This window comes from Acanthisitta chloris, unplaced genomic scaffold (genome assembly GCF_000695815.1).
Source record: "Acanthisitta chloris isolate BGI_N310 unplaced genomic scaffold, ASM69581v1 scaffold13758, whole genome shotgun sequence".
In the NCBI taxonomy this organism is placed as follows: Eukaryota; Metazoa; Chordata; class Aves; order Passeriformes; family Acanthisittidae; genus Acanthisitta; species Acanthisitta chloris.
Window position 1 is genome coordinate 45176 of NW_008686580.1, and position 24693 is coordinate 69868.

At 39.0% G+C, this 24693-nt stretch overlaps 1 protein-coding gene across 1 annotated transcript in view; it reads left to right on the forward strand.

Moving 5' to 3' along the window:
• The window catches only part of TENM1 (teneurin transmembrane protein 1), a gene marked incomplete at its 5' end in the record, with an annotated part of 98473 nt that overhangs the window by 37322 nt on the left and 36458 nt on the right, over nt 1–24693 (forward strand). The window contains 4 exons of the mRNA XM_009080228.1: nt 546–795; nt 1675–1695; nt 5189–5421; nt 16249–16403. Of these exons, the coding sequence (XP_009078476.1) occupies nt 546–795; nt 1675–1695; nt 5189–5421; nt 16249–16403 (659 nt within the window). The remainder of the gene's footprint in view (nt 1–545; nt 796–1674; nt 1696–5188; nt 5422–16248; nt 16404–24693) is intronic.

Below are 24693 nucleotides of genomic sequence, written 5' to 3' on the forward strand. Positions count from 1 at the left end.
TCCTTGACTCTTAACTTGGCTTTACTGCTCTTGGCACCATTTTCACATACCATGAAGGACTTGCAGTTAAATTTGAATATTGATTTTGTACTGCCACTCGGTGCTCTTTTGTGAAAAATGCATAGTAGTCCTGCTATTAATCTCCTTTAATTAAATATTCAAACTGCCTAAGAAATTCCTTTGCTACCTAATAAAAATTTATGAATAAAATGAATATTAAAGTAGTAATCCCCAAGAAATCAGATAGCACTGCAATTAACAGTCAATTTGTTAGAGCATTAACCAACCATGAGTTCTCCTCATGATGTTGGGTTTTAAAATAGCCACTAGCCACTAATGAACAAAATGGTGACAGTGAAGCTTGGAATGAACAAAATTGGAAGAGATTACTGGAACCCCATGACAGTTTTTAAAAGCTCAGATGTTTGTTGCTATTTTGGTAATCTGGTTTTCTAGAGAATTTTGTAATCCAAAACTGCAGAATAGTTTAAATGCTATACATTTGTTGGGTTTTGTCACTGTTTTCTTCCCTCCCCTCTCCATAGGAATTGTACACAAAGGAAATGGGGAAAACATGTTCATTTCCCAGCAGCCACCAGTCATCTCCACTGTGATGGGCAATGGACACCAGAGAAGTGTCTCTTGCTCCAACTGCAATGGCCTTGCACTCAACAGCAAACTCTTTGCCCCAGTTGCACTTGCTTCTGGGCCTGATGGCAGTGTGTATATTGGGGACTTCAATTACGTCAGACGGATCTTTCCCTCTGGGAACTCGATTGGCATATTAGAATTAAGGTAAAAAAATAATTAGCTTTCTCCAACTAGTGTACATAATCCTGGTTGTTATATGCCTATGAAAACTATGGTGAGCTTTTATCCCTTGGGATTTGTGCAGCTATATCTATTTGCCTTGTGACCATGTGTCTCATCAACTGTCATCAACTTGTGTTTACATTAAAGTCATTGGTTAAAAAGGACATCTTAAGTAGCCTTTAGAACAGGTCTTGTGTAATGAATTAATGCAAACTGCAGAATTAATAGAGATGATTTTTCGTCCTGTGGTTTGTCATAGATTTTCTCCAGAAATTAAAATGTTGCATGAAGTATATTTTTGAAGAAAACTCCATAATTCAACAGCAAACATGCAGAGTATTGTGTCAAGTCACAGCACTGGGCCTGAAGATAGACTTGCCATGTTTAAAATTAATACAATTATATTGTTCCTCATGTAGCAGAGGATGTGGCTGAGTTTAAGCAAAGGGCAAACCTGGCACTGCTGTCTGATGTGCCGCAGGCTAAGCCTGTGCTGCCATTAATGACTCCTCTGTAATTAAGACTCCAGCTTCCCATTCCCTTTGAGGACCAGAGGGGAAGGCAGGAAAGATGTTTGGACATTAATACATGAAATTTCTCTTTCTTGACACCCATGGATCTCCACCTAGCTAACGCTGCTGGTGATGATGCTCTGTGTTGATTGTTCAGATTTAACTTGGCAATGTGCAGGCGGTGGAAAGGAAACAGTTTGAGAGAAAGAAATAATACCAAGTAACAGGATAAACAATGGTTAGTGGGATACAGCTCTCTGAGCAGTCAGGCAAAGAGTACAATTCTGTCAAAGACTAACGCTTCTTTTTTCTTTTTCTTTTTTAAATCTGAACCTATCTGTCTTTCTAGGAATAGAGACACAAGACACAGGTAAGTAAAATACAGTAACAGTGATATGTGAACCATGTTCAAGGAAACAGTCTTACAAAAGTCCTTTTAGAAGTCTGGATATAGAGAAACACTCTGAATCTAATAAATGTAAATGTTACTAAGTACAAATGTTAATCAAATTCACCTTTGTTTATACTACAGCAGGGTCAATTTCTTCCCTTTGAAGGAATGAAGTTTCTCCCTCTAAAAACCAGAGATGGAGAGGTTTAAGCCTGAACGCTGGGAGTGCATTTCACAGCTGTCATACTCATTTCACATGGTGTTTGAATGATAACACATATAGCCAACCAAGGAAACTGGAGTTTCAGCAACAAAGAAATAGTTGAAAAGGCTTCAGAGACACACAGGAGGACTGTGCTTTAGCAGTTCTAGGGTACTACGAGCTCTAAAATCTGCCAGTTAGAGAGTGTGCACAGTAGAGTCCAGAACTGAGGATGCTGTGTCACAGCTCAGTCCTTGCTGCTCCAGCTGAAGACAAAGCAAGTGGCTTTCCACCTTACCAGCTGGCATTTTAGCATTGCAATGTAGGGATTTCTTTAAAGGAACAAATGTTACACATTAGGCTTTCTGCAACAGACGGTGAGGGAGTTGGTTACAACAATCCAGCTGCAGAAGTGATGTTGCATGCTAGAAAGAGACAGCAAAGTGCTCTGTCTCCTTAGAAACAAACTTCTTAGCATTCCAGTAGTTAAATGAGATAAATAAACCAGCACTAGTAGAATGTAAGCCAATAGCTTCATGGCATAGTAGGAAGCATAGTGTGGACTGAGCTGTGCAAGATGAGAGTACAGGCTGGAATTGCTGGTTTGAGCCACAAGAATGCTATTGAATAATACAGATTATTTACCAGATTATGTCACATCTCATGTATTAAAAAAAAAAACAAGAAAGAAAGAATAATTCCTAGGTGAGTAGTGCAAGGTTCTATTTTTTAACCAATCGGTTATTTCCATTTGCTTTAAACTGACCAGTATCTTTGTAAACTAAAGGAAAAACAAGAAAAGCAAAATGAACTTATTTACTTTATAATGCTTTCAGAACATGAATCAGCTTTTACATTTAGAGATTTCTTTTGTAAAGCAGATGTTTTTAAATACCTGTTCACTAGTAACAGTTTCTTGAGATGAGCTTAAACCTTAATTAAATCAAGTCGTGACGATGCTTAAGTACCACAGTCCTATTAATTATAATTGTCTCTGTCAGTATTGTCCAAGTGAAATTTATAGAAAACTGGAGGAAATCACCTGAATTTAATGTAGTTTTTGAGTTTATAGGGGAGTACTCAACAGTCCTACTGTATGCCATTCTCTTGAGGCTGCGATGGTCATAGTCATGGTGGAAATTTCTAGGCTGCTCAAAGAAACATGTAGAAACAACATCTCAAATATGTCAGAGGCTCATGACTGCAGGCAGGAAAAGGCTGCAAAATCCAGCTTCTCTACACAACTTTCAGTCTTCAAAAGAGCAGGGGAAAAGGGGTTTATTTTACCAGGTAAAAGAAAATACTGTGTAAAAAGGGTGCGTTTGGAGACCAGTAAACAGAGACTACCACTGATATTATTTTTGACTGTTTAAAAACAACTTGTCCCATTTGTTTTTGTTGTCATCAGAATTTTAATAAGATATAAAAAAGCTGTTTAATAACTGGTAAAATTGGCAACAAGTCGTTGAGGTTATAGGAAAAAAAGTACAGAGTAGTAATAACTTCTTCTGGAAAGAGTCACTGTAAATCCTAGACTACTTGATATAGTTTTTAATAGGCTAATTTAAATCAACTCAGATTTAGATCTGATTACAAACTCCTGCAAAAATAGCAAGTTTTTTTCTACTCTGTTTTTTACTAATACTCTTTAAATTTAAATATTTTAGTATGCAAGGCTTTTAGCATAAACATGCAGAGTTTTCTAACAGCTGGTCTATTAAATGTAATGACAAGGATGACAGAAAATGTGTCTACAAGGAGAGTACATAGTGACCCCTGGTTCTCTGCAGTTTCTGCATGCTGAACATGGCTTTTTTTAAATCTAGAATTCTCCTTGCAACTTTTTTCATGAAGGAGTGTTATTTAAAGTTCGTCCTTTGTCTGCCAGTCTGTCCTGACCCCACTCCAGAGAGCATAAATGATTCTCAATGTTTTCAACAAACAAAATTTTATAATACTGGTGATATGTACTTTGGCATTAATTGCTTTTAGCTCATCCTCTTACTCATCTTTCATCATACCACTGCCTTCTTATTCCCTGTGGTTCCTTGGACTGGGTTTCACATCTGTTCCCCAGCTGTGGGAATATCACCAAGTGTTGTCAAACCCACCACAAACAGAACTGGCAAAGATGAGAGGAGAAACTCATTTCACAACTTCTTTGCAGCAATCTTAAGCGTTAGTTTTAATTGTACCAATGTTAATAAAAGATCTCTTAATAAAAAAAATATTTTTGACAATCTATTTAATCTACATAGCAGGAGAGTCCCATGTAGAGCCCAGCCACTTGTCAGAAATCAAAATCTCCTCCTCCCCATCAGAGAAATATGACAATGTGAAAATAGTGTCTGAGCACCTAAATGTTCAGCCTGTGCCTATCTCCCACCATTTCAGTAAGCAACTGTGTGATTAAAAGTACCTCCACCTACCTGGATTTTCAGTTAGGCTCTGCTGCAGGCTCAGCAGGCTCAGGACACTAGGGTGGTATGCCATGTACTTAGACAATTCCCTCAAACTGGAAATTAACTTTGCACTGAAAAAGAAACAGAAGTCTTATTGGATAATAAGATGCAGCTCAGTTCTCCAATTAGAATTTATGACCCTCACCATTTAATTAACATATGTAAATATTTTTTTTAATAACATTTTATAATCTCAATAAGACACCGACAGCACATGAATTATGGTGCATTAATTCATGCCTAGTTGCACTGACAGTACTTGGCCTTCTGCCTTCCTCCTGACAATACAGTCGGCATGAATTAAGGCACCATATTTCACACCTTCATATTTCCTAAGGTTTAGAAACAGATAAAAATAACCAAGAGTGGGTATTTGTGCCCATGCAGAACAGTCTGTGATTCACTTTACTGCAACTCATGGATTTGTTGTCACTGCCAAGGGTACTAGGACTTATCAGATATAGAAAAATGACCTTCCTTTTGATAGTAATAACTAAGATGAAGTCACTCCAGTTAGCTTCATCCTGAATGGTTTGGTACTAATGGACAGTCTAATTGCCCCAATACCAGTCTCTGCACCAGATCACTGACCCATAGCTGACTGGTCAGGCTCTGCAGCCAGGACAAGTTCCTTCTTCTCATTAGTGGTGCTTTACATGAGCTACATTAAAGCTACTCTCACTTATGTCTCTGTCCTCTCCAAATCACAGAGCAGATGTCTTTAGACAAGCAGAATACAAACGTTATGCTGCCACAGAGATGTACAAGAAAAACCACTTGACTTTGATGATCTTTTCTTCTCTTTTAGTACAAGCCCTGCACATAAATATTACTTGGCCATTGATCCAGTGTCAGAATCCCTTTATTTATCAGATACCAACACCAGGAAGGTCTACAAAGCAAAATCTCTCACTGAAACAAAGGATCTGGCCAAAAATGCAGATGTGGTGGCAGGAACAGGTGATCAGTGCCTTCCATTTGACCAGAGTCACTGTGGGGATGGTGGAAAAGCATCCGAGGCCTCTCTCAACAGCCCAAGAGGTAAGAAGAGATCATATCTGAAGTACTTAGTGTTGGTCATCTGTCATTTCCTTCCATCATTTAGGAACTCAGATTCAACTGGATGTACAAAGATGGGTCTGTGGCAATGATTTAACCAACAATTAGCAACCAAAATAATTTCATAAAAGTTGCTCACATCTATAAGGTCCTTCATGAGGAAGCAGCAGGGGCAGCAGGCTCTGAATACTTTTGCCCTGTGTGATAAAACTCCTCTTTTATTGCCTTTCAATTGCGAGGTGGCAGCATTTAATTATATTTCATTTTTAAGCAAATTGCATGGTTTCAAAGTCCATTTTTTTAGATTTTATGCATTCAGGTGAGCCTTGTAATATTAGCAGAGCTACTCATACACATTATGTGATGGCTGTTCAGATCAGACAGCCAGCAAAATCAAGTTTATTTGGAACTCTAGTTTGTCCTTCCTTATTAAACACATTTTGCACAAGATGAGCATCTCCCCTGCTGCACATGAAATAAGCATTTTGCTGCAGCCTCCCTGTCAGAGTACATCCAGTATTGTCGCAGGCAAAATGCATGTGAAGCCTTGAATCCCCACCAAAGCCACAATTAATCCCCTTGCGGTGTGCATTAGAACTGTGATAAAGTCTCTGGATTTGGTGCTCTAAAGTAGCTGATCACCCTCAACTCCCACTGAAATCCCTGGAACAAAGGGTACTGAGCAGCTCCCAAGGCAGAGCCCTGCGTGGGCTGTTAGCTTGCTTCCCCCACAGCACACTGCTCCACCTCAGCACTGGCTCTAAGGAAGGGCTTTGATTATTTTTCGTGAGCTAATAAAGGAAGGCCCTATATCAGGAGGAAATTAGAATGTATATCCAGGCAGAAATACCTCTAAGACAAGCAAATAATCCTGTTCTAAGGCTTAGCAAGAGACACATTGTAATTATAGAGTGACTTTAACATGTCTTTAATGATAGAAGGTAAGTGTGAGGTAAGTACAAATAAATGTTAATCTTCAGGCAGCTAATTAACGTAGTGAATCAATTCTAAAAATAGTAGAAGACAAAGCATTTCAGATCCTTTATCAGGAAAGTGTGATTCTGTGAAAGTGATCAATGTTTTATTGCTTATTACAATTGATTATAGCCAATTACAATACAAGTAGTTGTTGCATCTTATTTTCTTATTGGGGAAATATAGTGAGGAAAATTTGTGATATGCTATTTACCTATGTATAGCTGACTTCCTTAACAGAAGGTTCTGGTCATAAGGAAATTAAGAGAAATAAAAGTACAAGTCAGGAGTTCTGGGGCAGCCAGCAATTACTAAAAAATAAACTGTCAGCAGACAATGACTCCTATATTGGCAAATTCAGGTAATGACTCCCAGCTGCTTTGGATTTATGCAGCTACTCTAAATTATATCAGTTTGAAATGGTCAGATATGTCATTTTTCGTATTTTAATCTTGAGGAAGTGGGGATTGTCACATGCCCCTTTTGTACAGAACCTCTCATCACCAGCACAGTGTGATCAGTGTATTATCATAACAGCCTTGTAGGTACTTGTCCTTGTTTTCCTCTAAACTATGAGAGGTTGAATAACCTTGGAAAGTAGTAGGAAGTATTTGCCTGGTACCTGTAGATCTATGAAGAAACCTAAGTGCCTCACATACTTAAATACAGTTTTAGAGATTCTTTAGGGTCACTTATTTAACTTGTTCTTGGAATAATTGTCAAGTCAGATGTCACATTTCTATGGAAATAACATTCAAATAATGTACACAAAACAATTTTTTCCAGGAGGCAGGAAATTTTGACAAATATTTCTTAACTATGTTTAAAAATCCTTGGACACACAGACACATGTTATATAGTATTTGACCACAGAAATAAATGAATTGCTTCTAATTTCTTACCTCTGAGATATTTATAGTGTAATGATAATGTACCTGATAATGCAGACAAAACCAGAGTAATTGCTAAGATATGATTAAATATAAACACTTGCATTGCTCCATGACCAGACAAGTATTTTTTTATCTGATATAGAAACATTTTTAGCTTTTTTACTCAATTTGCCTTCTTATTTTTGTACTGAGTATTCTTTTTTTCCCATTATAACTATAAAATAAGTTTCCCTCTTACTTGATAGAAAGGTAATATCTAAAAAAGATCTCCATTTAGGGGCTGTCTGACCTTGGTTAGTTACGTCTTAAAATTTGTACTCTAATTTTTGCTACTGGCTGCCGGTGACTCTGAAAAAGAGCTTATCTAGAGGACTGAGTTTATCCATTTGCAAAAATGATAAGAAATACCTACTGTGCAACACTTAAGAAACTTAATCCTGTTTGGTAACATCCTCAGAAGTATGTTAATAGATGGAAATTCAAATTCTCTTGCTTATTAACTTTTCTGAATGAAAGTTGTTTCAAATGGTGTTTTAACTTTTCTGAACTAGTACCTATTTTTCTACTTCGTTGGCCGTACAGGGAGGTTTGAGGACAGTCCTAGATTGTTATGATTTAAGTCTTTCATCAACTTCTATTTTTCATTATCTTTATTTGGCAAAACTGCCTTTGCCTAGTGACCAGGAATTAAATGCCAGACAGGAAAACGTCATGAAGTCACACTAATCAATTATGGTTTGATCTTTCCACAAGTTTCATTTTGCAGGTAACAAACACATGCAGCTTTGTTCAGTTTGTTCCCAACTCTCTGTGAAGGACTAGAGATGGGGCTTAATGAACATTAATCTTGCACTATTATATGTTGAGCTGACTTTGAAAGATGCTTTTGAACATGCATGGCTGATGTAGTTGAAATTTGAACTTCAATATATTATTTTTATTGCAACTTTCTTTAATTCTGTAGAGATCTCAGACTAATGAGTCATGTAATAGATGACCAAGTACTTAAGCAGAATGTGAAATGATACAAGGTGGGGACGTAAAATAAGATCTGTGACAAGCTGAACACATTTATTACACAGGAAGATACTGAAAATGAAGAAGTAACTACACAAGATATTAATCATTGACTGAATTCCAATCACTTCAACTTTACCAAGTAACAGATTTCAGTTTTGGGGTGGGGAATTCTGTTTGGTGGGTTTGGGCATTTTTTTTAAGAAAAAAATATTTATGGCACATCTAGTCACCAACACTATCATTTAAACAATCTGATTGGTATTTATGATAAGGCAGGAGGGGATAGTGTACTGATTTTAACTAGATTAGTCACTGAGTATTGGAGCAGTAAGAAGCACTCAAATGAACAAAAATACCTGGGAGTTGTTGTACTTAGCACTGCAAAGCCAATGCTTGAATCAACACCATTAAACACTTACCTACTTTGCCCTTCTGAAATCAGTGAGCTTTAGACATGTAAATAGATTGGACTTATTAAGCTTAATTGACAGAGACAGGGAGAGGCTGAGACAATCAAGTTACCACATTTTTGCTGAGCTACAGTGTCTCCCAGTCAGCACACTAAGAAAGTGTCCAATTAACATCTGATTTCAATTACCTTGTATTTGTGACCAACTCAGAGCATTCACACAGGACAACTGTGATAGAAATGCAACTGCATAACTTTTGTCAAAAAAAGTTCCTCCAATGATTGCACTGTAAACATCAGAAGTGATTTACAGCATTTGAAAGCTCAAGGACTGAATCAAAAGATTTAAATATCTAAGGTCCTTCAGTGTCCACTTTTTGACTCTTGGGTCCAGACGAGACGCTAGAACTAGAAGACAGATGCACACACTGTCTGTGTGAGCCATGTGTACAGTCAATGCCTCAAGAAATTACAGACTGCACACTGAGTACAGAGTATTGAATGCAGTGCAGTGACCTCACTACAGATGCAGTGACCTCAAAGCAAGCACTAGGGAAATGCAGAAGGTTGGATTAAGTTCTAAATCCCATGCATAAAAATGCCTTATACACAACTGTAGCAAAGAATTTTTTCACTCAGATTCATGGCCATGAGAAAGCAACACAAATGAAAGCTTAATTTAAAAATCAGTTCTGCAGTGTAGTTTTATTCATTTTGCTTGCAATTACTTTACTAAGGAAATATTACTTTTAAAAATCATGGTTTTGAAGATGAGTTCACTCCAGTAGTTTGCGTTCTGAAATAATCAGTTTTGTCACTCACTGTCCTCAGTGATACTTTCTAAAGTAAATAAAGCTGTAAGAACAACTGCTCAAATTAAACCTTTACATTTGTCAATGGCCTGTTTAGGATTACTCCTGCTCAGCTAGAAGATTCCTATTGCCTTCAGTAGGATGCACACCAAGTTCCTAATACAGCCTTTTGTAAAAACAACCCCTCTTTGTCACAGGTAATGATCAATACTATTTTTGCAGAATCTTTGCTATTCTATAAATTCCTAAGACCTTTTCAACCCTTCCATACAATTCAAAAAGGAACATAGAATGGGATGAGATGTTTCCTTAGCAATATATAAAGTAAGAATTAGACTACCCAGGGTGATTTACAGCCTCGAGTCATTGTCATATAGGCATCACAGAATGGGAAAAAAACCCCAACCTCATGTCATTTTTCAATTCAGCAAAATTTATTCTTTATTTTTCTGTTCAGTAGTCTTGGCTACCTATGATTTCCAGAGTCTGGGAATCTTGTAGAACATTGCAAACTTTTTGGGCAGCAAGTTTTCCTAAATTTCATCCAACCTTCATTTGAATTCATAAGTTATTCACTTTTCTGCTAACCCATGTCAGCACTAATTAGACCCCAGTCATCATATCTCAGGCTGTAAGCTGAACATTTTCATTCACCTTCAGTAGTTAAAAATGCTGTTTGTTCCAACTCTACTGTTCTGCATCTAAAGAGAACAACACTCAAGTGCAAGTATTGAAGTCATGTTCCAACTCACAAAGATCTACTGAATATTTTGCAGCTAGTACTGAGACAGTAATGAAGTAAAGATGACAAAGATCACAAGGCAACAGACTGCAAATCACTGGAATCATATTTTGAGTGGTGTATTGTGGTAACCTATAAATAACTAATTGCATAAAATTGCTTTAGTTTCTAGATGGCAGCTTTAATTAAAAGCACCGAAGACATTTAGAAGTTTAGAAATGGATGGCATGTAATTTGCCCTTTTACCACCATAAAATGGTAATTAACCAATTTGATTCACTTCTTCCTATTAAAAGTTTTATAAGAATAGCAAGTTCCTTCTAAATACAGTTGTTCTTCAGCAGAAGATGGCATTCTCTTTTATCCGTCCCCACCAGTAGTTTTAGATGCTGTTTTACAAATTCTTCAGAAGTTTAATTAGAAGTTTGCAATATAAAATGCTCATTTGCAAAGTTTTTAGCTGAGCAAAAAGTGTAAAGCAGAATTTCCAGAAGTGGACAACATATAGTTCTAGTTGCTCTTCATTGTTGCGTTCAAAAAGGATTTGTTCCTCAAAAGATTCTCTTAGAATGTATTCATGGGATATGATGGGTGTGAAAAAAAAATATCTTAATGAGGAATTTGCTGTATTAGTTTTAATCCATGTGTTTAGCAGTATAAGCTTAGCTGAAATGCCAACATTTCTAGACTGAAAAATCATATGAATTTCGAATTTATACCTATAAGAACCACACAAAAAGCAATCAGTTTGCTTTCAAAGTGCTATTTGCATTTATAATCATGTATGTACGTGCACTGAGGCAGAGCCATCAAGGGAAATAACCCTTTAACCAAAAGCACTCGTGAGAGCATATAACAGGAGAGGTTATAGTCAGCCTTCTGTGTTTGTCATGGGTGTACCCAGCCCATCTACTAAGTACCATGGAAAAAACAGTTTAAAAAACCCAAAACTTTTTGCAGAGGCTTTCTAATGATAATCCTTAGTAGCCACCTGTGACTGCATTAGCAGCTGTTCATTTTTAACATTAGTTAACAGAATTCAAATGGTACTGAATAAAAGACCTCTGAGTGCTGTAAATATTGTTCCAAGATGTCTCCATGTAAATCTACTGGAGATAGATGTTCATAAGAGCTACTGTTTTACATTCTGGTACAAAGTTTAGTCCCATGTAGGACAGTCCCAGTGACTAAACATGTCTAAAAATAGTCCTCCAGTACAAGCATGTTACTCAGAAAGTGAGATTGGCACTAAGCTCTGAGTCAAACAACAGTATTAAGTCTTGGCACAAATTTATTTTGTCCTTACCAAGGCATCAGTGTTTAATGAGGAATCTATATGCAAGCAGGGTAAGTCTGTCATTTGTGCAATAGGTCACTTTAGTGCCCAAGGACAGTGTCAGTTGGGCATACAGTTTAGTTGCTTAAAAAAAACCCCAGAATCAGACTGAGAGCCTCATACAAACTACATTTCCTTCTCTGTGTAAAAAAAAAAAAAAAAAACACAACTAAAAATTGCCTTTTTCACTCACTCATGGCATGAACACTGTTCCTACTTGCACTCAGTGCAATTCATTACCCTCAGCATGTGCATGTTTCCTCCCCCAGTTCCTCAGTGATTAAAGCACAATTGCAGCATTGTGTGTGATTTGATTCTGCGTTACACTGTACGTCAGAAAAGGATTAAAAATAAGCTCTTGGAGTACAGATTATGTGAAGCATCATGCAAGATGTGACAGGAGCATTAATGAATCCAACTCTAATGAATAAATTGGGACAGTTTAGCCACAAATCTGTATTTTGTTTTCCAGTAGATGCTTTATATAGGGTATTTGTCAACAAGACTTACATGCATACGTAATTTTTTCAAGCAGGTAAAGTCATATTTTATTAGTATAGAGGCTTAAGCTTTGGAAGCAGTAGGTCATTATTGAACATACACTGGTGCTTGAAGAAACTGGCTTAATAGGCAGTACCAGGAATTTAGTGCAAATAATGAAGACTTAGGCTTGTTTATGTCATCACACTGGCAAATGTACTTTCCTTGCACATAGATTGCTTTTCTGCAATGGCTGGAGAGCAACATGGGTGCTAGTAGCATTAAAAGATCTTTGGTTTACTTTATAGTTGATGTTTGAAAGCCATTCAGCAGCACAGATGAGTAGCTTTATTTCATTGCAGCATAATTTTTGATTTTTATATAATGGATGGTTTGCAGCCAACACAGCCATCTGTTCTCAGGGAAATTGCGCAAAACAGAAGATGCACTTGCCCTAGTGATAGATCCCAGCCTTGTGTTATCCATGGTATGGATCTGATCCAGCTGAGAAGCATAGCTCTTCACTTACAGTGCAGCAAAGGCAGGCTCAGACACAGCCCATGTGCTGCCCTTCCCACCCACATCAGGTTTCTTATTTCAGCCTGTGAACCACACTGGAAAGCTAATCAAATCCCATCTAATATTGCTACATGATGCAATATCAGTGAGGTTAAAAGCACACCCAGCACCACAGCACACATGAACAGTGGTCCTTGCACCTCTCAGCTCCCTGCTGCAGCAGCCCAGCAGGACTTCTTCTCAGAGGGAGTCTTGAAAAGATTCTCAAGAAAGTAAGAGGAGGCTGAGACTGAAGAGACCTTCGTCTCCAACCTTAACACATCTCTGAAGAAAACTTGCTAGAACGATTTCCTAGCAACTTTTGCATTTGCTCACAATCTCTTTGCCTGCTTCAGCTTTACAGCATGAAGCTGCTGAGGGAATGACAGAGCCCAGGCAGGAGCAGGAACCTCTGAGCACCCCAGCGGGAGCAGCAGGAGGTGCTCAGAGCCCAGCTCCACCTGCTCTGTGGCTCCGAAGTGTGGGAGCAGAGTCAAACACAACCCTTCTCATTTTCTGAAGATAAAATATATCCAGGTACAGACTGAACTGCAGATAACAACTTGGACCTCTGGGAACAATTGCCATGAAAACCTTTGCAGACCTCTAGGTGCACCACAGCAGGTACAGCCCTTCCAGTGGGGTTTGCTCTGTTGGCCTCTGCCATGTGCATTCCCTCAGAATAATAGAAATAAACCGCATCAAATTTATGTAGTAATTGTCTGTATGGTCATTAGTAATCAGGGTTCCTTTGTGCTTTGGCTGAGGTTCTAGGGTGGATGTTGTAGCAGCTCTGTTGTATCAAAAGTGATTTTGCAGTGTGCTGTGCACACCTTGTTTGGGCAGGGGCAGCTGGCCCTTGGCTCCAGCCCTGTGGGCACCCCTAATTCCAGCCTTTTGTGTGCACAGTCTTCTTCAATGCAAAGTCTCTTCAGCATGTACAAGGGACAGACAGAGGTACAAGGGACCATCCCTTCCCAAAACTGGAACACACAGGTCACCACCCAACACCAGAACAAACTCTTTGGCTGCTCAGATACACTCCTTACCTCAGCTCACCTTTAAACAATCAACCTTTCAGGTCTGGACTTCTCAGAAGCAGTCACGAGCTTTCCAGCCATTCTGGAGTTTCCAAAAGCACTGTTACTTTCTAATTAAAGACTGAAGAAAAGGCTCTGAGGGAGCCAGTACCAAGGAGTCATGATGTGTGAGCTCACAAACTGGCAGGGAGTCAGGTCCTAAGGTTGTCTTCTCTTCCTTTTGCCTTTGTATAACCCCCCAGATTTCCCCAGATGACCTATCCAGCCCCCACCAGGTGGTTTCAGTTCCCCAGGTGACATCTGTCCTGGAGAACCAGACATTTCAGTCATCAGCCATGTCATATAATGAAGAGATGTAGCCTGGCCCTATACCTTGGGCATTTCAGCAGTCTATGGGCACATTTTGTCCTGGATGGAGAAGGTGATGGGATGGTGAATACCCCTTCTCTAATGACATTTCACAGACAGATGGATACAGTGAATTGACAGTGTAAAGAATTAGTTACAACTAATGGAATGCAGTAGGGAGTGCTAGACACTAAAGTTAACTGCTGTGACTTTTGGATTTTGTATGTGATGATACCCTCAGAACTTTTTGATGATACTCTCAGACCTTTGCCAGGTGCCTGGACATCATCTGCATTGAAGAGGCACCTCCAGATGGGAACTGAGAGGTGAGGGACATGTTGGCAGGGCAGTCCTGAAAGCCTGTCCCCTGTGAGCCTTCTGCAGCCTAGCTCAGTGCCTCCCTTTCAGCTGGGATAAGGGATGGAAACTATCCAGCAGAGGAGGGCAGCCTACTCTGGCAAAGGGGGTAGTCAAGCCCTCAGTAACTGCCTGGCCACAATACTAAAACTGGTATGGGCATTATTCCTGCCCTGTTAGAAAGGTTAGAAAGGAACCAGTCATGAGCTGTTTGCCTTAGAGCCTGCCACTGGGTGTTAACACTCTAAGAGAAAATGTGTTACACTCAGTTGTGTGTGCAGCTCAAACTGAATTCCCAAGCATTTCCAGCTGCCTTGTCAAGATTTATGTAGGGGTCTTGGGAGACTGTCCCCCCTTTTCCCACTCCCATGGAAGATGCATCTTCCACATCAGGACTTCCTGCTCCTGCCCCTCAGACTGTTTATAATCTCCCCTTTTCCCTAGCTACAACTGCTCCTATATATTAAAAAAAAATTAAGTATAAGAAAATGGGGGTGGGAGGTGAGGAAATTCAGTTTAGGGCTTTTTTTCCTTTTTTAATAGCATATGGAATTGCTGTGTGAGATCCTAAACTGGCATGCAGACAAGTGTTTTGTAAACTCAGGGTACATGCAGCCTTTGGTTGTGCTGAATTCAGGGGACAAAAATCAAGAACCATATAAGCCACTGTCCAAACCATCTGTTCAAGTCCTCTGCCTTTCATTTCTGTGTAGCAGAACATAGATTCATTATTAAAATAGCTTGGCTGTGCACAGCAGCTGCTATAATTGCAAAGTTATGCAACTTTAAATGGGAAATTATGAAGTGGTTTAAAGCAAGAAATTGAGCGGTTTTGGTAGAAAGGATTTCACAAACCTAACATGAATAGAAGTGCTCTTCTAGTTATATTTTCAATATCTGTGGGGGGAAAAGATCTTACAGTTCAAATTGAATGCAGGAAGAACTGCAGACAAGCTGTTAGACTGGGACAGAACAAGGCTGGACATGAGTTGTGATATGGCTGTACCACAAGCTGCTGGTGGGAGACAGCAAGCCTTCTGTTCCTCAGGTTCCCCACCATAATACAGAGGACCATGACCTCTCATATTTGTTTCAGGTCCTTCCCTCCTGTGCAGTGCATTGGTGCAAGAGCTATGGCAGATCCAGAAGTGAGAGGACTGCCCTAGCTCCTGCTGATGACCACAGTTGTCAAGAGTCTGGTTCCATTACATGACCATCATCTTGGGCAGCACTGCACTGCAGTACATTCTGCAGCACAGGTGTTAATTATGCCTGATAATCAGAGCCTGATTTGCACCATTTGTATGTGTAACCCGTATCAGAACACAAATCTCTCTTTCTTTCTGTGGGTGCTTCTTCCTTGCTCAGACAGTTTGGTCATTCAGACAGTACAGTAATTAAAATAATTTGTCTCTGCATGAGAATTAATAAAGCAAAAATGAAGAAAAATCTACTGTAAGGTAAGTTTTTAGAAAGGCTAGTCTTGTCCCACTTTGTGATAGACATGGAATGAAGTTATTAAAGAGCCTCATTCTGTGTATGCAGAATTACATTACAAGCAAAGCTTCCTCTGTTTTGTCTTGTTTCATCCTCATAATTTTCCTCTTTCTCTTTAAGTCAAAGTATCATCCTCATATCTTCCCTCTTTCTATTTAAGTCAGATATATGGCTATGCACTTTCCATATACAATTTGTGTCAAGCAGTAATGGGTGGGAAAAAAAGTCATACTGTTTTGAATCAGGTTTTCAGAGTGTGAGAGGAAACATTTTAAGCTCATACCTTTTTAATCAATGTAACGTCAGTATTACCACTCTTTTTTACCTTTCCCCTTTGTCCAGGTATCACTGTAGATAAGCACGGATTTATTTACTTCGTTGATGGTACTATGATTCGGAAAATTGATGAGAATGGTGTGATCACAACAATAATAGGTTCAAACGGCCTCACGTCAACCCAACCATTGAGCTGTGACTCTGGAATGGACATCACTCAGGTAGACACCTGGTTTTCATGTGTTGTCACTTTTATACACATTGCAGAGACAGAGAACTTATTTTGTTTGTCAAAGATTGTATATTGAATATGCTGGATGAGTCAGATAATTCTGAACTGCACAGTATGGAGTGGATCTTCCATTCCCATGATTATTTTAAGGTGTACCATATAAATGCAAAACCACACTTGATTTGTTTTCCAGGAGATGGCATATGAATATGTAGAGGTCCTTAGAGTACAAGCTGCTTTACAAAGTTCCTTGCTCTCTGAGATAGATCTTCTAAGAAGTTAATCAGAAGTTTAAAGAGCTTTCCTTTAGTCCAGCATTCAGACTGGTTTGCTTGAACTAGTAAATGGAAAAAAATAGATATTCTGTTTACATCTAAGTCTGTTCTAAATTGTGGAGGAGCATTAGAGTAAGTAATTACACCACAGCAGTATTTTAGTGAAGCTACTGCATTTCAATGCATTTCTCAAAGTGCTTTTCAGTTCTTATGTCAAGAGCACAGTAAAAGAAATAGGACTAAAAGACACTTATCGCATCTCTAGTTTATGCTAAAAAAGAAATATGGATAATAATGGAGAAACATAAATGATGCTCTTGACTAGTCAGTGAGCCACGCTTACAGACAGCACAAGGAAGAGTCTTGGCCTTTGCCAGGAAATACTTGAATTAATCAGCTTCAAAAAGGGGGAGAAGCTGTACTTGAAAAAATCTTGAAGCATACAAGTGACATACTAAAATATTATGCACTGTGTAAGCTAATAACCAGGATTGGGTTAATTTTGCATTTCATTTTCTCCCTGCCCTTTCCTCTGTCCTTCACAACTGAAAAATCACAGTTAAAATACACTGTGTAACAATGGTAAGAGCTTGTTCCTCATTTCTCAGTAGATTTTGAGTAATAGCAGGTGCTATGGTCTTGCATTTGCATACATGAAGAATGTGGGGGTTGATGGTTTAGGTAGTTCTCACTGATTTTCACAGAGTCAAATGCTGGGTTCTAATGCTGCTGTCACAGAAGCAGTTGGGGATTTTATTACTAGAGCCAAAACAGAAAAATATGTGTGTGTTCCATTTCACGTCACTGCACCCTGTGTCTTCTCAAATGTGGGGAGGGAAGCCTCAACCTCCCTGTTCCCAGTTATATGTGTGTATTTCACATGTCACTGCACCCTGTGTCTTATCAAATGTGGGGAGGGAAGCCTCAACCTCCCTGTTCCCAGTTCTGGGACAAGACAGGTGTTTTCATTTTCTGGGGTCCAGAAGAGGTGTAATTATTCCATGTAAAGCAGAATAGGGTCAACTGGCTTAGTTGTGCTCAGCCCAAGCTTAAACTAGCCTAGTAATTGTCTTAAGATCATATGGCTTCTGGGCACCTTGGCTTCTGCTCTGGCACCTCTCCTTGCAGGCCAGCCAGTCCTGCAGGTGATGAGCAGGAACCTACAGCCAGCAGTGCTACATACCAGCTGGCAGGAGCGATGCTTCATGGAACTTAAAGGTGCCTGAAGCACATTTGCTTGCTTCTTGGATACTTATAAGAACTGCCTGGGGCACCCATAACCAGATTAGATATCTCTGAGGTGCAGGGAAAGGTGCCAGTGCCTTCTCCTTCTGGTCTGCAGTCTCAGGCTGTACAAATAATTGCTTTATTGGCCATATAATATGCACTATGTATTTGTGTTCAAATTTTTGCTGATTTTGCTCAGTAACAAAATGTCTCACTAAATCTGAAATGGTGAGTTTTGATGGTTTTCATTTCCTTTTGTAAAATGCAAATCCCCTTTAGCAAATGAGTTTCAGCAGAGGGTCTGGCAAATTCAGAAATAAAATGATATATTTTTAAAGTTAAAATAAAAATTTAAAGGTAAACTTTTGGGGCTGAAATAAAATATGCTAAATTTGTAAGTAGATTTAAATAGCCCTAGAAGCCTGTTTCCTGGTAGGCTGGCTACTTGCCAGAAACAGGTTTAGTTTTCCTCACTCTACAACATAGTTCCAGTGCCATGAAGGACAGGCTTCTGCAGTCATAGATAAGAGAAAATATGTCATAGAACAAATTATTCTTCATATTGCTCTTGGGACATCAGCATTCAACTGGGTCTTCTTTTCATAGATGCAGAAATAAATACTTTTTTCCATGACCACTCCAGGTACTTCCATGCTGCAGCATCTACAGGAGACTATTGCTACACATTTCTCAAAATTTTTCAATTGTTTCAGGGTTCTAAGAAGTGAAGATATGTTCTTACTCCATAGATTGAGATAACCATCAGTTAAATTGTGAATGCACGACAGTAAATATTCTAAAAATCATAATAAATTATGTCATATAAACATGTCCCTAAAAAGTGGCCAGGCCTCATTTTCTAAGCATAGTGATACTGTATGATTTTCTGTATAATTTCTCAGTGGTAAATGAAGTCACATTGTGGACAATCTGCAACACAGTACTTTTGGAAACGTTTTTGGTCTTGAAGGATTTGTTTTGTGGGGGTTTAAGTAAATCTCTTTATTGAAATTTTTCACAAAATCCACACTTTTGAGTGTTTTTCACATACATGGTAAATCACAGGCATGAAATAAATGCCAAGAATGCATGTTCTGCAAAGTAACTGTATCAAATTCACTCAATCATCTTCTTCCAAAAATGCTGCTGATAACCAGAAAACCCTATGAAATAATCACATCCCCTTGAAGTCAAGCATGTTAATCTGAAATTACATCAATGAAAATAAGGGAATGATATTTTCACTTAGTCAGAAACAATTGTGTATCTTTGCAAGACTGCTGAGTTTATTGCAGAATGGCATAAGCATAAATGAAAAATGAATTTGGCCCATCTCCACTCAGATGATTTTTTGGCAAAGTTACAAATGACATTTAAATCAAGAGAATGTGGATTGTTCACAAATTGTGTGTTTAGAGGGACTTATGAAATAGGTTAATAAAATAATTTCTCAAAGCTAAATTTGTTCTGACAATAAAATCAACAACTTGCACAAAATCAGTATTTCTTAATTTACTGAAGTACAAATATGTACTCTTGGAGTAAACACATAGAGTAACTGTCCATTGTGAACACCACCATAAGTGACAAGCTTTCACTTTAAGGCATTCACTTCAGTAAATGAGTTTATTATGAAAGGGTTTTATCATTTATTCCAATAACAGTTTTGATAGTGTTGCTTCTTATTAATCATTCTGTGTTTGTTATTCACCACCTTCTCCTTCTTAAGCATAATATTCTGCATTCATAACCAGGGGAGATATGGACAGCTGGGGCTGAAAAGATTCTATCATGAGCAAATAAACCACCAAGCTCTAACTTACTACTTTGATCTCATACTTCACTAGGGGAATTTAGAAGGAAAAGGATGTTCAGTTAAGGTGTTTATGTGATACACCAGTGTTCTCATTACTGTTTCAGTATGTGCCAAACTTGGATGACTTCACAGCACAGATCATTTCATTGTTCTTCAATTAGTTAATAACGAGCAAATCTAAAGAAAATGGCTTTTCAAAGCTATGATTACGTTTATCTATGTGTATATACTCAACACTCACTATTGGTGCCAGGATCTTAGCAGACACCTCCATTGAAATCAGTTGAAATAACTGAAATAGTATCTCATTCTGATGGAACTGGTCATTTTTTTTGAAGATGCTGCTCCTGACATGTTGAATACTGGAACACGAACAAAAGCTGAACTTCAAAGGCAAAACATTTTTCAGGAATTTCAAAAACTGGTGTTGGTCTTCATTTGTTCTGTGATTTTTTTTTTCACCTCACTAATATACCTCATCCAGAATCTGAATGCCAGACTTTTCAGATGAATGCCCCGTCCTCATCTTCTTATAGGTCTGGCTCTTGTTCTTCATGTGTTCTTTGGAAGCTGTTTTGTTGTAGGTTAATTAAATGAATAATAAACCCATGCTGAACCTTACACTTTTGCATCTGAGTTGAAGGCCCCATGGATTGAACTAACTGTTCTCCCAGTGGTAGACTAATGAGTATCTCCTTCCATCAAATTGAAGCTCAGCTGAAGAGAACACAGTTACTGGCTGCATATCCTACCTTCCCCATACCCTTTAGATAGGAAGACTGTTGTAGGTACTTTAAATCAGGATTATAAACTTTGATCTAAAATACTTCTCCTGAATTTTTTGAACTGCTGTGTTGCTCACTGCTCTCCAAACCTGCCCCAGCAGTGAGCTGGCTGAGGGACCTCCCTCACAGCAGGACCTGTGCCGGGGGCTCCCAGCCACAAGCCACAACAGGAATGTGAAGGGAAGGGACTGGGATGGAGAGAGAAAGAAGGCAAAGAGACAGGATCATCATTCTGTTTCACTGCCTGATGACTTTGGGCTTAATCCTGATCAGGGACCTCTCTAGGTTGCTTTTTTCTCACTTGTACTTTTTTCTCTTAGTGTGTGCACGTCCCTAGGGTATACAGACATTTTTTAGCCTGGTTATTGATAGCAAATGAGACCATGTTGTGTGGGTATGTCTGTCTGTCAGTATCCTTTCCTCACAGTAAATCAAAATCTTGGGCCAATTTCAAACAAATTTGTAGAGAAACACCAGGCTTCACAGCAATTAAATTCCTACACGTTCCAGAAGAAATATTAATCTAGTTGGAGGACAGAGACCTAAAGTGCCCTTTCAAAAGGAAATATTGCAGCATAAGCTTTCTTTTATTAAACTCCAGAGATTCCACTCAGGATGTAATAAATGTCCCATTCACAGGAAAAGCTTCATTTCATGCTTGGATCTTATTAAACTCCCAAGTCAGCCATATGACGGAAGTCCTTAGGAAACCAGAATTCATCATCAGATCCAGTGTTCTTCGAAGTTATATTGACGTTGTGGGAGGTTTTGTGTGAAAGTAACAACACTACAGCTCATCTTGAGTGATAAGCTTCACTGTTCTGCTTCCATTGCTATGGTGAAAGCTGAGGAGAGAATTAGCAGATATTTCTGCCATCTTGCAATTTCATCCTCTGTCTTTCCTCCCATGAGGAGTATGTGGGCTGAATTTCCACCACTCTGAACCACAAGTCATTTATATCTGTGTGAGTGGTTGCAGTTAGTATTTGGGAGCTGTTGAAACCAATCTCGAGCACAGTCACGGCAAATACAGAGACCAAACATTTGCAAAGCAACAGAAAATGAATCTCAAGAGCTTTTTTCTTTGCCTGTAACCATGGCCTTGTTCAAGTGCTTATGTCAGTCCCACTAGGCATGAGTCTGTGCCAAAGCAATAGCTCCGACCTGATTGATGGTGTTAATAACTGTCAGTGCTGTGTTCCAAAATGAAAGGTCTGGTTTGAAGACTTTTTCTTGACATTTGCACTTCATCAGCCTTTGTTCAGCAGTTCTCCACGTGAAGGAACCATCTATATTGTGTTGCTTCACATAAACTTCAGTGACACTGCAAAATGTTTTGTTCCCTTGTAAAAATGTGACAGTGTTCCTTACGTAGGCAATTTGCTTGCACAGGTCAAATTAAAAGGCAGATTTCTAGAACAGGGTTTAAAGGTGACCCGTGCGTGGCCAGAATGCCGTGTCCTGGACAGCCTGCTTTGAATGATGGAGGAGAGGGGAGAGGGCAATAAGTGATGTTGTTGATGACCTACTTGAAATAGTGAAGTGAGAGATAGACTGCTGGAAAGCAGGAGTGAAGATGAGCAGGATTGTTTGAAAATGTACATATCTCAAAAATGCAAACGCTGACATTGCTCCTGCAGTCACAAGTGCTGCAGGCACTCCCCACCAGCATTTGCACAGGCACAATATGCTTCAGTGGCATTGTGGAAGCCTTTTGAGCAGAACAAAAAGCTCCCAGGACATGGTGACCTCACTTCAAATCAGCAATGAGGGTCTGCTCATTGGAGCAAGCACAGCCTGAACAGAACTTTCACTGGGTCATTTGGAGGAAAGAAAGAAAGAAAAATGTGAAAGATAAAAATATGATCTGATGACCACGTGAGAATCGTGGGAGTGAGCTGCCAGCACAGAAACCAAATTGATTCTAGGCTGAAGTACTTTTAAGCCAGGTTGAGAGTAGAATATCACAGAGCAACTGCAGGATTACATGAAGCAAATTAATTAATTAGTATTGCAGATCAGAAGACACACTATCCCTGTAGGTGTTTCTCTACATACCCAGCAGTATAAACTGCATTCTTGTAAAAGCAGAAAGCACAAAAGGCATTTTTTAACACTAGATGCAGAATATTCTGATTGTGTTAGAGAGCTGCCATCAAAAAGGAACAACATTGTTTTCACTGTGGCAAAGTATTACAAAGCTGCCCCTGCTCTTCCTGTCCTTTTAGTCCTCTACCTGTGTGAATCTTTTGATATGCTTTTCTAGTTATGTGTAATTAACGCAGCATAAATATTCCAAATTGCTGAATTGTGTTTTTCAGTGCTTTGCAGAAACACGCTTTATATGTGTTTGTGAAATTGCTAAACAAAAAGCACACAAAGCAGAAATGACAATTTATAGGCCTTTATATTTATTTGTGATCTTCCCCTACAGAAGATTTCTGAGCTTTTTTCTTTTTAGAAAATAACTTTTTCTCTTTTATTCTAGTTTTTGCCGCATGAAGGAGCTCACAAAAGCTGTTCTTTTTTTCTAGTATAAAGTCATCTTGTTCTTTGGTTCTCTTTTACTCTACTGGTTAATTTCATGTTCTTTCTTCTCTGGCTTTACTGGAGTACCAGAGAAGCTAACTAGAGTGGAAGTCATGGCCCCAGCAAAGTCAGCAACTGTTTTGCCACTCACTTCAGTGGAACCAGACTTCTCCAAGCTTAATTGAAAGGGTAGTGAGAGGCCAGTGTGCAGCAAGGAGCAACTGTATCCCCTGAGGAAGTATGTGCTTCTGAAAAACAGACCAGAACAGGTCTTTACCGAGGCATTTTCAAACCTTTTCAGAAATGAGGCCTTACTCCAATTAATTGAGTGTTATTCTTCGGAAACCGTAAGTCTATACAAAATAATTCCATCCATAATAGCATATGCAGGAACAAGCAGTCATTAGCATCCATACTTTGAAGCAAAACCAATCTGAAAGCCTTTTTGAAAAAGGATCTTCAGGTATAACATAAAATAATCTTTTCCCAGGGGCAGAGGAGCAGCTAAATAGTCTCTCTTCAACAGGAGCTGAGAGAAAAGAGGCTCATAGGATTAGGACCTCAGGTAGAAAAAAAAATCTGTGAGAGCTCATGAATCAAGTGTAGGTGTATAATGTGATTTTTAGAATATCAAACAGAAAGTAGGGTGGTTTCATCACTGCTAATTTATATTCCAATCAAATTATTCTATCACCAAATTTGAAATATTAGTCATAGATGCAAGACAGTGTGCGATGAAGTCACACTGCAATGTCTTCCTTAAAGCCCAAGTGCTTTTACTGTTTGGGGCACCTGCAAAACAGCAATTTATTTCAATTATCTGCCATAAATAATGCACTACTACTGAGTAAAAGACTATGTACATTTTAATCAACTCTTCCAGTGATTGCATCCTTTTCTTTAGCTGTTGAGACATTGTCAGACACTTGATGGGGAAGTGAAGGAGACCTGACAGACCTCTGCTCATGACTTCTCTCTTACTTCTTGCTACACAGAGTCAGATTTAAATTCTTTTTTCAAACAATTGTTTCTAATGATATATTGCAAGAAGAAAGAAACTTCTGTACAAATTGGATGACTGGCAAGAAGGTAACAGCTCAGCCCTGAGTCCACATGCTCTCAGGTGCATCCTTCCAACTAAAAGAGACCTTCACACTCACCAAATGCTGCCTGCACATGCAGAAAGCCCCTGCACATATCCACCCACTAATTCTAACTCATGTAAGCTGCCTTGCCACCCCTAGGTTTCCTCCTGCTCTCCCATCACCCATGCATGGCTGAAGTGGTATCTCCAGCATTATTATTAGGATTAGGTTTGCCCTGAGTTGTGCTTACAAGCTGAAACAACCACAGAAAATACTGTGGCAGGAGCTGCAACCTGGGCAGTGACAGCTAAGAATGCCTGATTTCTCCTCTCCATGATAACATGTTTGCTGCAGCATGTTTTCTACCCTTGTTTGTGCCAAGGGAAAATATAATGAAAAGACACTGTGATGGTGGAGGGAAAAAGATTGCAAATGTCAAGACAGAAATGGGTTGCCACACAGAGGGTATGCTTAGAGCTGTGCATTATGGAGTTTAGGCCACGGAGAGCTGCAAACAGAATGACAGAGAGCACCATTTTATGTAGTATGTTACTCTGACAAT